This window comes from Sinocyclocheilus anshuiensis, unplaced genomic scaffold (genome assembly GCF_001515605.1).
Source record: "Sinocyclocheilus anshuiensis isolate Anshui unplaced genomic scaffold, SAMN03320099.WGS_v1.1 scaffold1611, whole genome shotgun sequence".
Taxonomy (NCBI): Eukaryota; Metazoa; Chordata; class Actinopteri; order Cypriniformes; family Cyprinidae; genus Sinocyclocheilus; species Sinocyclocheilus anshuiensis.
This window is the reverse complement of record NW_015548275.1, coordinates 157,346-174,796: the sequence shown is the minus strand read 5'-3', so window position 1 is coordinate 174,796 and position 17,451 is coordinate 157,346. Positions and strand designations below refer to the sequence as shown.

At 36.4% G+C, this 17,451-nt stretch overlaps 1 protein-coding gene across 1 annotated transcript in view; it reads left to right on the top strand.

Annotated features, from left to right (window-relative positions):
• LOC107655768 (interferon-induced very large GTPase 1-like) overlaps positions 1-13,085 on the top strand; it is a 62,611-nt gene extending 49,526 nt beyond the window's left edge. The window contains exon 7 of the mRNA XM_016443347.1: positions 12,827-13,085. Coding sequence (XP_016298833.1) covers positions 12,827-13,085 — 259 coding nt within the window. The remainder of the gene's footprint in view (positions 1-12,826) is intronic.
• Positions 13,086-17,451: the final 4,366 nt, after the last annotated feature.

Here is a 17,451-nt window from a genome sequence, read left to right as displayed (position 1 = left end):
TTTCTTAAAGAAGAACAGCCAGACATGACAACACGCAGTTACAGTTGTACCTGTTTCCTGGAACAAAACTAAAAGGCGGACGCCTAAAACACAAAGACTGAATAAAACGGACTGAATCATCGCTTTCGCTTAAAACAACTGATTTATTAAAGTCGTGTTTAGAGACGAGTACAAAGAATAGTGTTTCCACACCATCTTCAACTTGTAATGTGTAACTTTATGTGCTCTAAATGAAATAGATGTACATGTAACAAAGAAATAATAAGATTGAGGCCTTGTGTGTGTCGCGTGGCCGCTTTGTAGACAGAGCAGAAAAAGCTCTAAAGTACATCACAATCTCAGTTTAAACACTCTCTTGTAGAAGGACTTTACTTTAATGATCTTATACTGTATTTTTGTTCATGTTTTCCTGCGAACACTCATGGCATGTTTGACCAAAGTCTGAGAATAGTCTTCATCTAAAAACAAACAATGAAAAAGAATAGAGTGGCATCAGCTGGTGGGGTAGGTCATCAAAATCAACATTAAAACTTTCAAATAGTTTAGAAGAGAGGATTTCAGTATTAGGTATTTGTTATAATGATACATATTTATGTTGCGCAAACATATTTCCTGTATAAAAGACTGTGTCTACAACCTTTTGCAAGGGCATGTAGTATAATGTTATGGTTCTTAATTGCGATCACATTACAACAAGGTGACATAGCCCCTCTAGCAAATCTGCCAAAAGTGTACAAAACATATGCTTAAAGTAATATCAATTTAGTCAAACAATCTCAAGTAGGGAGTAATATTCTGAATTTTAATATGTCTATAATAATGCTGTATGTCTCAGAGTAGTCGGTGCAATTTGGGAAATAAATCAGTTAAATCTGTATGTGGATGTGTGTAAATATTCAAATGTAACTGTAATTTAATTACACATTTTTTTCTTAGTAACTGTAACTGATTACAGTTACATTTATTTTGTAATTAAATTACGTAACGCCGTTACATGTAACTAGTTACTCCCCAACACTGTTCTTGGATTACATACAAGCATCAGCTAAATCAATCTCCATATGTGAAACATTCCTAGGATGCATGGGTCCACAGAGGCATAGACCTATCTGCCCGAACCATCTTTAATGACTGAACACAATTGAGGGTCTTTCTCTAAAATATTTTTCTAAAAGATACATTAACTTCATCCAAATATTTGAGACACTGTTTGAGGTGACATGCGTGAGCTGCGTCTGCGCTATGACAAACACACAAGCTCCTTGCATCCATTTAAAACAAGATAAATATTTTTTGTTTTATTTTTAAACATAGAGGAAGACTTTGGCAACATGTTTCATCGTGTGTGTGTGTGTGTGTGGGTATTAAAACTTTGAGGAAAGAAACTTTTAAAGAATCTAAAGTGTTTGATGTGAAATAAATCTAATAATATAAATTATACTTTAGTTGAAGTTTAAGAACCACCAGACAAACAAACAAAATGTTTATTTAAAATGTTTATACTGTTTATTTAAATTAATGTTATGCTTTGAAATACATGTAGCACATTTAAACCATTCTCTGAGGGTGTTTTCACACCTGGCCCGTTGTTTGGGAACCTGGCGCGTTTCTCCCCTTAGCCCGGATCCGCGCCAAAACAATCGGTCCGAGATCACCTGAACGAGGTGGTCTCGGCCTGATTGAAAACGAACTCTGGAGCGGTTCGGTTGTAGTGAGAAAGCAATACGATCTAACGGACCAACGAACCAGGCTATATCACAATGTATAATGGATAATTACCTGAATAATGAATACAGGATAATGAATCCTGGACTCCTGCTCAAAGTGATAAATTAATATAACGACAGCTACAAAAAACAACAACAATAAGCCCGCAAAGCTGTTGTCGTTCCATCCTGACAGATGAAGTGGAGATGTTTTGACATGCTCTGACATTTGTGTTTTTTTAAATATCTTAAATAATATTAATGGCTATAAATGGGGATAAATCTCTTTTAGCTTGTAATGTTAATGTATGTGTGTGCTTGTTTACAAATTTGTATAATGACATGGCTATTACTCTGATATAACAATGTAAATTTGGTTTATGATCACATTTCTGAGTTTTGAGTCCTCATAATTAAGATTGCTTACAAACAATATTAAATTAAAAATGTAAGCATATGCAGAAATCTTTGTGTGATGGGTAGGTGTTTGTACAGTACAAAATCATTACGCCAATGGAGCGTCCACAGAAAACAAAAACCGAGGTGTGTGTGTGTGTGTGTGTGTGTGTTTGTGTGTGTGACAGCACGACCGCCTCAGACTGACATTTCACTTCTGTTGGTGAGAAGAGCTCAAAGCAGGATTTAATTTTCCAACTTATATACATTTTGTAAACATCTCATTCGAAGGTATGAACGTCATTGGCCCTAGAATAATGTAAAGCATTTTTATTGTCAAATGAAACTATAGTAGATGTTTATTTATTATGAAGTATGTTATGTATAATCACTGGTGCACTGGAGATGTTTTGACATGCCCTGACATTTGTGTTTTTCAGTGTCTTAAAAATATATTAATGGCTAAAGTCTGATTATACTGTATTCAATACAAGCTGGGATACAACAATATGTGAGCAGCATGAATGTACTTGTTTGTGTTTTTGCGAAAACAACGTTTATGCCTAGTTAGTGAAAAACTAAAATTTTCGTTTAAAATGTGTTTTATAAGTTCAATAAACATAAATAAAATGTTGAATACATGATTAAAATTTATGATAAATGATTTGCTTTGCTTTAGTTTAACATGTTACTACGATGTGTTTTATAAGTTCAATAAACTTAAATGTTGAATACTTGTTTAAAATGAATGATTTGCTTTGCTTTATTTTAAAATGGGGATAAGTCTCTTTTAGCTTGTAATGTTTATGTATGTGCGTGCTTGTTTATATGATTTATCAGAACACAAATTTGTATAATGACATGGGTATTACACTGATATAACAAGGTGAATGTGGTTTATGGAAATTTCTTGACTCATAATTCATAATTCAGATCGCTTAAAAACAATATTTAATAAAAAAGTTAAGTGCATGCAGATTTTTTTTGTGTTATGGGTGGGTGTACAGTGTGTACAGTTTGTACAGTAAAAAAATCATTATGGCTATTGAGTGTCCCCACAAACCAGATGTATAGTAATACTCAAAATGATTGACCTGTGCGAAGAAACAACTTTTTAAATGATAAATTATACTAGATTATGTTTCTGAAAATATAAAAATGTAGAAAGTTTACTGCGATGGTAGGTTTAGGGGATGATAGTATATAAAATTCATTAAAATATTGTAAATATAAATATTAAAGTTTCTAAATATGATGTTTTTCTGTGAAACTGTTTTGCAACAACTTGTTTTGTGAAAAGCTATACAAATAAACCTGAATTAAATTGAATTGAATTATGTCAATGTAAAGTCTGCATAAAACATGACAATGACATGTCCGGACATCAATTATTTATTTATTTTGTAAGATGTAACGTTTTCTGTGATGGGTGTTGTGGAACAAACAATGGTCTTCTCAAAGTCGTAAAATTTCGATCACCGCCACAGGTTTGACCCTAGCAACCACGCAAACAATTCACCATTTTAATTTAAACAAAAAATTGCTCTTACCTCATTAGTCTTTTATTGTTTGCGTGTTCGCCAGGCGTTCACCTGCTACGGCTCTCGTCAAGGTCAGGCTTCAAGCCAATCCTGTTCGTGACGCCAATTTGTCGTGGAACAAACAATGGTCTTTTTCGAAGTTGTCAAAAAAGCTCAAGAAGCAGAGTTCCAGATGTCAAAATAAGACTTTATTGAGCACAGCAACAAAGCCGAGATGACAGCCGCTGCATCTGAGTCTTTGTATGTCCAGGCACCCATATTTATACCTCGTTCTTATCAGTCTTTTCAACCAAAAATTGACAACTCGGCCTCTGATTGGTCTTACCCCATTAGTTTTGCTACAATTAATTCATTCTCATTTTGGTTTACTTTCTAATCGTAGATTCCTTCTAGTTTGAACCATTTTCCATTTCAACCTTGGTCTCCTCCTCACTCCCTAGATGCAGGTGTCCTCATGGCCATTCATCATACTTGTTTGTGCCATCCTTGACATATTCTTGGAAGTCACCCAAAGTTCACTAGTTTACTAGTTTACTCTAGTTCATTGGCGTTGCCCAATGGAAAGTACCATACTTGCCCAGTAGGGGGCACCTAAGACTCACAGCCTATATTAAGACTTCTAATATTGAAATAATCATTAAAACAATCACCATATTGATTGTAATTATCGCCATACATAATATTTTTGAGTAAAATTTCACAACACGGGTTAGTGTTAGGTTGTAAAATGTATAATTAACTGTAGATAAAAAACAATAGGAGTCTGTGTAGTGTTCCCATTTAGATAGCTAAGCAAACGTGTGTGTGTGTGAGTGAGAGAGAGAGAGTCCATTAGAATTGTTTATTTATTTCGATATTATCCTTAAAACCAATATCTTTTTCTCACATCTCCCATACAGAGAGAGAGAGAGAGAGTGAGAGTGACCAAAAATGCAACTGGATTCCTGAGCATGCGGACCGCAGATGCATCCGGATGTGGGAATGGACCATAAAATCTTCAATAACATTACTTGACAGCACATTTATGGTTTTGTCAGCGGTCGGACACGTACAACAACATATTTCCTCACACGAGCTCAAAGGTTGACGTCGGAATTTCACGCATGCCGATTTCCGCATCTGGGGCCTGATGTATAAATGTTGGGTACGCACAAAATGGGCATGGAAATGTGTGTATCGGGATTTATAAAAAATAAACTAGGCGTAAATACGTGCGCACCGTATGGACACTCTAGACTCTAGACCATGTGTACGCACTCTTTTACTGGAGTGAGCGAAATAATGAAGCAAACGGGATGATTTTAAAGTCAGTTTTACATTTGACATGCATGTTTAAATTAAATATGACACTCTCAATAATTAAGGTTAAGCGCTGAAATTTCATGAAATTATTATGCAGAAATGAAATTTTTTTAATATGAATTTAAACAGAAATATTTGCAGTGGATGTGCTGCTTTCGAACAATTTTCCTGTGGTAGGCTATGTGATTATGTTTTAATCACAGCGAGGATTGCTTGGCGTATGACAATTCCGCTTTAAATTGTGTTCTAAATAGCAAAACTCATGTTCTGAGAAAATACTTTTGCATGAATGATTACTGATGTGAACTTAATTCGTCTGATGCTTTGGAACATATATGGTAACGACAGACATAAGGATGCGCTTGTTGATCAAACATTCCATTGGCTGGTTTGAACTGGTTTGATGACAGTACTCTAGAACTTCTGTTCACAGGTGTCGCGCACAGACAGTAGCCCAATGATAACCCCTTTCGTGCTCTTCCCAATATTGTGACAAACACCATATTTAAAAGATAGAATTTGAAGGAAACTGCAAGATATGCACGTTTCATTTGCAAAATGTTTTTGTTTTTGACACGGTGAGTCAGGCAGTTATTTACACTGCAAAAAATAAGGCCTATTTCCATTCAAATATAGCCTACATTCTAAAATATATGTTTACTTTATAGGCAGAATTGCATAAATTTGAATAGCAATGTGATGTCTCAAAAAGCATTTATAGTACGTATCTCATATTTTCCTAAGGTATTGTACCCTTAACTGCGTTAAACGTGTCACGTGGATGGAATATGCAAAACATGTCACGCGGATGGAATATGCATGGAAATGATATGCAGATGACGTTATGCATATTAAAACTAGGCGTTGTAAGCTCCATATATGGCTATTTCGGTGAGGAGACGGGGTGGAGATTCATGTACACACAATCTTCCACTGACTGGGTATTACAAAGAAAATGTTGTGCAGGTTCTGGCGTACGCATGGCTTTATAAATCTGAAAACTTTTGTACATACGCAAAATCCAGCTTTTGTGCGTATGCACACATTTAGGATGAAATCTAAAGTTTTATACATGAGGCCCCTGGATAGTATTATGAGGTCAGAAATTTGCATATGAATATGATTATGATGTCAAAAGGTCAAAGTCATCAATCATTTTTGATGTTTAGTCCCGGTTAGGGACTACTTACATCGACCATACTACATTTCAACTTTTATTCTCCATGTGTAACAACATCATCTGTGTACGCTACAAACTAGGGTATATGACACAATGAAACAATATAAGGCACAATGAAAGTAAACATGAAAATGTAAATTTACAATATTCAAACATTACATCTCATAATTAAGCTTTCGCTCATTTGATAATTTGTTGCGAGCAGCTTCTCTCAGGGACCTTGTGTCCACATTAGGAAAAGCACTTTTTCTGCAAAATAAAAAAATATACATGAATAATATACTTGAATAAATAAATGACAAACATAGAAAACAACATCTCTTAACAGGCATTTAACATTTTATATCATATTTATTCTCAGATAATCATTCATATATTAATGAAGATTGCTGGAAAATATAAATATTATTATAAATATTCAATATAAATTGTGTATGTGTATATATATGAAGTATTACATAGACACACACACAATAAAAAAGTTTTCTGGTAGCAGAGCTATTTTGTTGATAAAACGTCACAGGGCAGCATTGTCAAGTTTCCGTGCTCCTGAATGTAGCAGTCTGTATGCAAGTGCTTCTGGAACAACTTGTGCATTAAGACTTTATTACAGAGGTCACAGTCCTAACATTAGGATGTCATTACCTTGATAAAATTATCTCAAGGCACACATAGAGCTGTGCAATTAATCGAAATACAATTTCAGCCTCCAACGACTATGAAAATACAATAATAAAATGATTATTAATAATTATTACGCCCCATTCCACCCCCTTTCCAGCGGTGCGCTGTCGCTCCTCCATAAAAGTCCAATTTCACGTGTAAATCAGTAAAATCATGTAACGTCACTTGCAAAATGGGATGTGCTTGATTTATTAAAGTTAATTAGATTTATTCATGTTTTTAAAAGCACGAAAGAGGACTTGAGCTATTCCTCAGGAGGCTTTCTGTGCATGCGTTCAGAGACGGAGCAGAACACGTACATGTAAAGTCAACTTTTAGCTTAAGCTGCCTAAATGATCAAATACATGCAAAAATGTGTCAAAATGCAGCGCTTGGTGATTATTCAACGCATATTTTCCAGGATTTGTGATATCACATTAATGTGTTTTTCGAACAACCTAGTATGAGAGCCTACACCCCCAAAACAAAATCAAGACTGTGTAAAAGAGCATAATAGGACCCCTTTAAAGTGACAGCAGGCTAATAGTCCTGCTGCTGACAGAATACTATGTTTTGAGTGTTTTGGGTCTCTTTACATTTTTGGAAGGTGCAGGCTTTTACTATATAATTAGAGATGCACCGATTGACCGGCCTGGGAGCAGAATTAGCTGGTTTTCCTCATGATCGGCCCGGACCTGTGATCGGCCGGTCAGTCTGCCGATTCCGAGCCAGTCCATTTTGACGTCACACTTACGCTCATATCCGCATGTAAACTTGTGGTTTTCGCATGAGAATGATTCTGATTTTAATTGCATTCAGTGTAAACGGCGATTGATGATGTATTGATGTCGTGCCAGATGCTTGCACAGCCTGAGTGAGAGAAACTCGTGCAGAAATCAACAAATGAGAGCAACAGCACTCTCAGAAAGTTATAGATGCATACTGCAGCAGGAAAAAAATATATCTATAAAATATGATTTAGGTAAGCAACATTACACGACCAAGATGTTTCCCGGAATATCAATATCAACATGATTACAATATGACACTGATTTGAATAGTAGTTCAATAAACAAGAAAAAAAATCCTGTGGGGAAAACCCTGCACATGTCTGGTCACTGTCTTGCATAATGTGTCAAACTTAGTTCCTGGACCACAGTTCCAGCCCTCCAGTGTTAAACCTCATTTAAGGGATAGTTCAGCCAAAAATGAAAATCTGCTATTTATACATTTACTCATCCTCAGGCCATCCAAGATGCAAGTGACTTTCTCTTCAGTAGAACAGTAAAGACGATTTTTAGCTGAAAACCCTAACCTGAAGTTATATTGATGTCTTATGAATCAAAACAATCAGTCGGTGCAAGGAAATCAACATTATTTACATCATCATTACTTGCAATAGCCTCAGGCAAATGGTCCAGAGTCCCGTCTGGTTCATGAATGAATCATTCTTTTGAACAGATTCTTTTTAGTGAACTAGTTGAACCAGTTCATCAAATCGGACTGAAGCGTCTGAAACAGTTTGTGGCTCGAGCAGCACTGATCTACAAGTTACTCAATCAAAACTCACTTTTGGATGCCTGAGCCAAAATAGCGGCGCATCTGATCCTATGATGAATGAATCATTCAGTGCTCCAGGTCCTGAACTGAGGAAACAGTTCGACTCGCACATAAGACCGATGAGCCACTGATCATGTGCATGTTTGAACCGAGCACTTGAATGAAGGGCCAAATTAAAGTTTTATGGTTTCTCATGGTTAATGTAAAAGAAGAGTTGATCAAGACTTCGGATCCATGTTTCACATCATTATTGGGTGCTTTAATAATATAATTGTGTATACTTTATATGATTGCATGATTTGCCTTAGGCTCTGGATTACAGGTAATAATGTTGTAAATAATCTAAATGATCTTTACTGCTCTACTGAAAAAAAAAATTCACCTACATCTTGGATGGCCTAGGGGTGAGTACATTAACAGCAAATATTTATTTTTGGGTGAACTATCCCTTTTTCCATTTCATTCTAATTAAATGCACCTGATCCAACTGGTCCTTTAGGTTGGTTTGAAAACTACAGATGTGTGTGTTGGAGCAGGTTTAGAACTAAGCTAGGATAGTTGCCCTCCAGGAGCTGAGTGCGATACCCCTGACATAAAGAGCTATAAAAAAAAAAAAACCCTCACAGAATATTAGTTCCATTTTTTTGTGGATCTATCCTTGATCTTGGGAGCAGACTTCCATTGGCATTTGATTTCTTCCCTGTCAAAGAATGGACAGCCATCTCCTCAAGGGTGAATACCTGGCTCATTAGGTAAACACAAGACTGCATTCTTTTGTGGGAGCGCTGCAACAAATTCCAGGAAACTTGGTCTATAAATTAGACTAAAGACAAATCCATGTTGTACTGTTTTGCTATGGTTCTGAATATGAGCACAGCTCTCGCGTGTTCATAGGAACAATGATAAAAGTAATCATAGCCGTGTTGATATTCAGAACAACATGACTGAGATTTTGATATTGTTTTTTTACAACAGTACATTAAACGTAATTAATAGTGAATAGAAATGCACGATATATCAGCAGATGATATATTATTGGCCACAAGAGGGAAAATGTGCTCAATTCAGACCAATCCATTCCCCAGTCTACTTCTACTCTGCAGCACAGTCAGTGAAAACCTTTGATGTAATGGGAGTAGATCTAAATAGAATGCTGTAACCTACACTTTTCATGATTGTTTAATTACGGCAACATTAATTGTAATCTTTTCTGCTCTAATTAGCACTTTAACCCCCGGTTTCACAGACGAGGCTTAAGCGTAGTCCCAGACTAAAATGCATGTCAGGACTGTTTTAACTAAGAAAATATGTCAGTGCCGCTTTGTCTCAAGATGAACACGAGTAATGCTATTTTTATTTTTAAGGCACATTTATAAAAGATTTAAACTTAAATGCCCTAATTGAACTACGGTCTAATCCTGGTTTAACCTAAGCCCTGTCTGTGATATGTTGCCATCTAAATAAACTGGTTATTTAACATGATCAACCTGACCATATTGACAGATCAAAGTAATTTTTAAGGTCAGGTAAATATTGGCTCTATAACAGCTGCATCAACTTCTTAGAAAGTATATTGTTTACTTTTACTGTAATTGCTTTATAATATTCCTCATTTTGTGAGATGTTTTTGTTTAGATAAAAGGTATAAATACCTGAAAGACGTGACTCAAGAGATCTCAGTAGACTAATTTGTCCCTTACAGTTTTCAAGTTCCTCAACATTCATTGTTTTTTGAAAAAGCAAAATTTGGAAAACTCGGTTTCTGGAATTGATAGTGGCAGTACTATTTTATACTCGCCTGTTTTCATTCTGACTTTTGTTTAATTAGTTGCTGCATTAAATGCTGTACAGTCTTTATTTCTGTTTTTCTTTTTTTGCTGGCTTAAAAAAATAAATAATAAATAATAGTAAAAAAAATGCACACTCTGAACAAAAGAAAGATTACTATGTGTTCATGTTCACGTCCGCACCGCATCGAGATAAAAACATCTCAACTTTTCAGAATGCCGCAAGTGCACCGCAGGTCATGTGACAAGAACCAACCAATCAGCTTCCTCATCTTTTCCGTTACTTTGAAACCACAGCAAAAAAAAATAAAAAATGGAGGAGCAGCTCATCATTGCGGTCCAGGGATTTCCTGAGCTTTATGACTTGTCAAGCCCTCATTATTTTGACTCAAATAAGAGGAACAATGCACTTAATTTTGAGTTTTTCCCCCCTGGAAACAAGACTAAATATCTTAAGTCACTTGGCTTATCTAGTAAAAGTATCTTGATTTAAGAATTTTTTGATATTTTGACTAGAAACAAGACAAAAATACTAAGTAAGATAAGCCATTTTTTGCAGTGTATGAATGAGCCACATGACCAAAACTTTATATGAGTGATTTGTTTAAAGATAGAGATGTATATCAAATATATATTTTCTGTAAATAAGGTTGCTATGACATCTACATTTTAGAGACATTTAGATAAATTTCACAATTCTCAATACCACAGCAGAATACTGGGGTAACTAATATTAGTTAAAAATAAGTCCTCAAATTATTGAAAATAATCAAACAGTCCATAATAGGCGATATATGTCAAATATATTTTTTCTGTGAATAAGGTTGCTATGACATCTACATTTTAGAGACATTTAGAGAAATTTCACAATTCTCAATACCACAGCAGAATACTGGGGTAACTAATATTAGTTAAAAATAAATCCTCAAATTATTGAAAATAATCAAACAGTCCATAATAAAAAAAAAAGCAAAGGACAAATACAATAGAAAAAAGGATACAAATGGAACAAACAGTCCTTTAAGTTTTTTTAATGCAAATCTAAAGTATTCAACAACCTACTACAGAAATTGAATAATTGAATGTAAAATAAAACAGCATGGTCTTCACTGTAAGAATTAAACTTCCTTTGTTTCTTATTAAAGCTACAAAACTCCTGCATTTTGTCTGTCTTTTGTTGTTTTATTAATATTAAGCACACAGTCAGCAGCAGAAATATTAGCCTGCTGTCACTTTAAAGGGGTCCTATTATGCTTGATCTTGCCAACTGGTAAGCATGATACTGTTTTTACATTAATGTTTACTAACTGGTGTATCAGTCATGCTAGCCGTTACCTTTTCCTTGTTAAGATAAACATTTTCAGTGTCATGCAAAATGCACTTTTTTTCTCATCACAAAACTCATGCATTTTGTCTGTCTTTTGTTGTTTTATTAATATTAAGCACACAGTCAGCAGCAGAAATATTAGCCTGCTGTCACTTTAAAGGGGTCCTATTATGCTTGATCTTGCCAACTGGTAAGCATGATACTGTTTTTACATTAATGTTTACTAACTGGTGTATCAGTCATGCTAGCCGTTACCTTTTCCTTGTTAAGATAAACATTTTACAATTCTCAATACCACAGCAGAATACTGGGGTAACTAATATTAGTTAAAAATAAATCCTCAAATTATTGAAAATAATCAAACAGTCCATAATAAAAAAAAAAGCAAAGGACAAATACAATAGAAAAAAGGATACAAATGGAACAAACAGTCCTTTAAGTTTTTTTCATGCAAATCTAAAGTATTCAACAACCTACTACAGAAATTGAATAATTGAATGTAAAATAAAACAGCATGGTCTTCACTGTAAGAATTAAACTTCCTTTGTTTCTTATTAAAGCTACAAAACTCCTGCATTTTGTCTGTCTTTTGTTGTTTTATTAATATTAAGCACACAGTCAGCAGCAGAAATATTAGCCTGCTGTCACTTTAAAGGGGTCCTATTATGCTTGATCTTGCTAACTGGTAAGCATGATACTGTTTTTACATTAATGTTTACTAACTGGTGTATCGGTCATGCTAGCTGTTACCTTTTCCTTGTTAAGATAAACATTTTCAGTGTCATGCAAAATGCACTTTTTTCTCATCAATAGTATTTCCTAGACGTATTATATATAAAATGGTAGAGAATAATGCTCCGTCAGTCAATGACAATTCTTTGCAAACATGTAGCTGTCCTCTGAACATTATTCATTATGTTTATTCAGAGGATGAGGGCAGAAAGAAGTGGAAATATTTGAGGGATAAGTATATAAAGGAGAGGAAAGCAGAAAGGGAGAAGAGAAGTGGCTCTGAGGGAGGAAGTCAGAGGAAATGGAAGTTCATGAATGCTCTCAGTTTTCTGGAGCGATTTGTGAAGGAGAGGCCGACGTCATCCAACATCCCACCAGCCTCAGATCAGCTAGACTCTGAATGTAATGAGATAGCTTTCTACAGAAGTTTGGATACTATATAGAAAGTATGGGTAGCTGTCAGTATTTGGATAACTGAAATATGCAGTATTTACCTGAGTAAAAGCTAATACACAATAAAATACTTTATCAATCTTAAGTCATGATTTATTTTTATGCTAAAATAAACTTTATTTTATTCTCCTAGGACAGTCAAAGTGAGGGCCTCATTACCTTGACCCTACTTCCTGTAGAGCCAGAGCCCCTGGCATCGACCAGCAGCAGCAGCAGCCAGCAAACATCCAGTCTGTGTGTCCTACACCTGTCACCCCGGTCTCTAGATGTCCCTCAATGGGAAAGAGGAGGAGAAATACAGAGCCAGACCGCTCTGAATTCCAGAAGAGCATTCTAAGTAACCGGAGTAAACCTCAAGACTACGATGAACTCTATTTCATGAGTCTCGTTGGAACATTTAAAAGACTTCCTCTGCAGAAAAAGGTGAAGCGCGAATGAAAATCAAGCAAATTCTTTATGAATTTAGTCAGTGGAGACAGGTGATTCATATCCTTAGTCTAATCATTATTGTTTTATTGTTTTTGTTTTTTTTATTTACTTTTTTTTTCAATTTTTTAAATTAAAAAGTGTATTTTTACAATGTTGATTAATACATGTTAATGTTTCTAAAACAATTGAACTGATCAATAAATTATAATTCGAAAATAAGGCAATGAGGCAAACTGTATTAAAATGTAATTATTTTATTAAGTAGTATATTACAGATTAGTTTATTCTTTGGTTATATTAATTTATTTGGTTATATAATGATTAGTTTATTTGGTTATATAATGTAACATCAAATAATGTTCTCCTGCCATGGGACTGCACCCTCTGTAGATGAGAAATACTGGGTGAATTTCTCTCTGATGGTGATAGCTTCGCAAGAGGAATTGTTGCTGCTCATCCTGTGGAGATCTCCCATTGCCCTTGCACTGGAATCAGGTTCCGATGATGGTGCTTGTGGATGGTCCTCTACCTGATCTACCCTCAGAAGGTTGTGGAGGATGCAGGTAGCCTTAATGGCTTTCTCTGCCATTTCTGGGGTCACTCCTAGCACTCTTCTGTACAGCCGCCATTGTGTCGCTAGTATTCCAAATGAGCACTCCACCATTCGCCTGGCCCGGGAAAGCCTGTAGTTGTACAGCCTTTTCTCTCTCCCAATGTTCTGGCCAGGATGTGGACGCATCATGTGGCGTCTGAGGGGAAAGGCTTCATCCGCAACGAACACATGTGGCCCCAGATGTTCTGCACCAGGGAGAGATTTGTCCTCTGGTATGCCAAGGCTGCCCTGACACAGAGCTCTTCCAAATGCTGAAACAGCCAACGTACCACCATCACTACTTTGGCCATAAGCCCCAACATCCACCACCTGGAAGCGATACTGAGCATCAACAACAGCAAGGAGAATAATTGAGAAGGAGCCTTTGTAGTTAAAGTAAAGGGAACCGCTGGAGGCAGGGGCCTGGATCACTATGTGCTTGCCATCTACTGCCCCGACACAGTTAGGGAAATTCCACATCTGCTGGAAATCAGCTGCGATTTCTCGCCAGCGTTCCGTTAGGTGGTGGCATGTATTCTTCCACAAGGTTGTCCCATATGGCTTCACACACATCTTTTATGATGCCTGCAACTGTTGAGTGACCCACACGATAACTGAAGGCGATGGTCTTAAGGAATCCCCAGTTGCAAGATACCTGTAACATATGTACAAATGTACATTTATATATTTAGTGTGTGTAAAGTATGTATAAAAGACCACAATTATTAAGTTATTTATATATATAGTCATTTACGAATACATGTAGGCCTATGTCAAAGCATGACATCACAGTGGTGGAAGTATTGAGGGCTTTCATTTGGTGTTTTATGACCACTTCAGTTATACTCTAATTACCTCAGACAAATGCAGAGCCGTTGCGCAGGAGAGATGGTTTCACGGCAGAAGCTCTGTTTACTGATGCTTGGGCCAACTTTTCTTAAAATATAATCAAACTGGTCCTTGTCCACTCTGAAATAGGCTTTGAACCTCCCATTGTCCAGGCGGAGCTCCTGAATCAGCTGGTGAAATTCCCCGTGGTTTTTGCGTTTTTGAAGAATGGGGTGCACCCAAACACTGCAATGTTTTTTACTTTTTTTTGTAAATAAATCTTGTAGCAGAGTTACAGCAAGGGTTCCCTCTCGAGCTTTCACAAGACATCACAGAGATATTTCTCCGTTATGGGAACTCCTTCCCTTTCAGTATCAGATTCTGACGTAATTGTCGCGTGCACCGCATTTTATACTGCCTCACGAGCTCGTCAGTTTTTGCATGCGATTTGCATACTTCGCGTTAATTGGCCAGTCATTTGGACTGGCGGGAGCCAATAGGACTTCAGGAAAGGTTGGAAGGGAAGGAGTTCCCATAACGGAGAAATATCTCCGTGATGTCTCGTTCCCGCTCTCAGGGAACCGAGGTTACGATAGTAACCGGAGCGTTTTTCAGTGGTGGAAATCCATTGCTGAAATTTCCTTGTTATAACGGAGAGCGCAGCTGATGGTTGCTTAGCAACGGCAGACGCCTCCGGAGCGCAAGCGCCCGAACGCTTTGGAAAAAAAGCAGAAAGCGGCGCGCCTAGCGTTTTCCACGCGTTTTTAGGCGCGATATGTGAACGGCCCTTTAAGCAGGTTTTCATCCAGGTGTGACTCTGTAATATAAAAACACATGTCAACAATAGGGCTGTCAGATGACTGAACTTAGTTTTTCTTTTTTTTTTCTTTTTTACACATTATTATCCTTTTAAATGTAAAACAATATAACAATTATGATCTAGGATAGACAATCTATGTGAATGACAATTCTTACCTAATTACATGTACAGTACAATACCGAACAAAAGTAGATTTCTGCAGCAGCACTCTATACTCTTTTAACTCGCACAGAAAATACATAAATAGTAAAATACTGTATTACACCAAACTCAGTATGAATCTTATTAATCTATTAAGTCATGAAAACTGGCTATACTATGTACTGAGCCACCAATGTAGTTCAGTTCATGACACCTTTGAGCTGGGCCTTTTTGGACAATTCCAGTGTCCAATTTATGAAGAAATAACTCTTATAAACCCGCTCTGTTAACGAACAGCTGTATGTTATTTTCAGTGATGTCAGTCTCGAAATAAATCATGTTTAGTGTATATTGATACTTGTTACTATCTCATGTATATAAAAAGAATGATATGTTGTCACGTGGTAAATTAAACCAGGAATACAACACTGTTAGCATAACATGCACATAAAAGTATTGCAGAAACACTTAATAATCTATTCACTAGTGATGTTAAGTTCAACACCGAAGCTTCGAAGCCTGTATAAAAAAAAAACACATTTCACATTGAAGCACTGTATCGAAGCTGGATTCATTTTGAGAAAAGCACGTGATCTATGACGTCCGAAGCTTCATTCGCCTGAAAACCACGTGACTGCTTCAGTATCTGGTTGAAACGAACCGAACTTCAGCGCCGTTTCCTTTACATTATATTACATTATAATGTGTTAGCATTGTTTTTTTGTGTAATTTATATATGGAGCTCAAAAATGAACTTTGGCCATAAAATATCAGTCTAAGGGCTGAGGCAGAGTTAAAATAAACAGATCATAGATTTAATTTATGAATTTATGCTTTATTTATTTTACTTATTTTAGTGCCAGTACGCCGACACAAATGAATGACTTTGACAATAAACATTATTTATATAAAATATAATAAAACAAAAAAATAAATTGTAGAACCAGATGTAAAACCACTGGCTGTAATGGAACGTTAACACTTTGGAAGGTGTTATTTATTTTTATGACCACAGCGTTTTAAAACGCTTTGAGTAATGAACCTTTTTCCGATACAATTGTGATGAAAGCTTCACTGGTTCAGAACGCTTCATTTCGCCATCACTACTACTCACCTGCAAAGTACACGATTCTGGCGACGAACTGAGAGACGTCTGGTTTCTCACAGTGGGCAAGGTGACGATTACTTCCTCAGATAAGTCCTTGTGTCTTAGGCATATACGAGACCAGTCGAAGAGTGTGTGTTTGGGGTTGGCTTTTGTAGAGAGGTGCTGATGAGGGTAATCAAATACAGGTATGGTGATCATGGAGTGTGAACTGGTGTGAGCCAGAGAGGACTATGGGAAATGGAGTCTGAGGGTGAACAGGTGATAAGACCTCTGGTGGCGAGCGTGAGAAACAGCAAGGACTACACACGTGACAAATATTAAAGGGATAGTTTGAGACGGATCCATTTGGAGTTATATTAAAAATTGTCCTGGCTCTTCCAAACTTTATAATGGCAGTGGGCGGGTGTTTCTGTTTAACAGTCCAAAAGAAGTCCTATAAAGCGCATCCGTCCGAAATAAAAAAGTGTCCCACACGGCTCCGGGGGGTTAACAAAGGCCTCCTGTAGCGAATCGATGCTTTTTTGTAATAAAAATATCCATATTTAAAACATTATAAACCGTAATCTCTAGCTCCATTTTTTTTTTTTGGTTTTGCGTTTTTCCATGCGTTTTATTTCTCTCCAAACTGGCTCTGTGTGTGTGTGTGTGTGTGTGTGTGTGTGCATTCACTTATGTCACTTTTGGGTACATTCACCAGAGTACACACTAGCAAAATGAGGACTACCTTGACAATTTAGGACAAATTTGATGTCCTCATATGTCTGACTATATAATAGCATTTAGTATGCTCTAAAATGGTGTCCAGACTTAAAATCTCACTTGTCCCTAAAATTTACTTTTAAATGATTTGTGTACTCAGCTAACAAAAATACGTAACTGCGACATA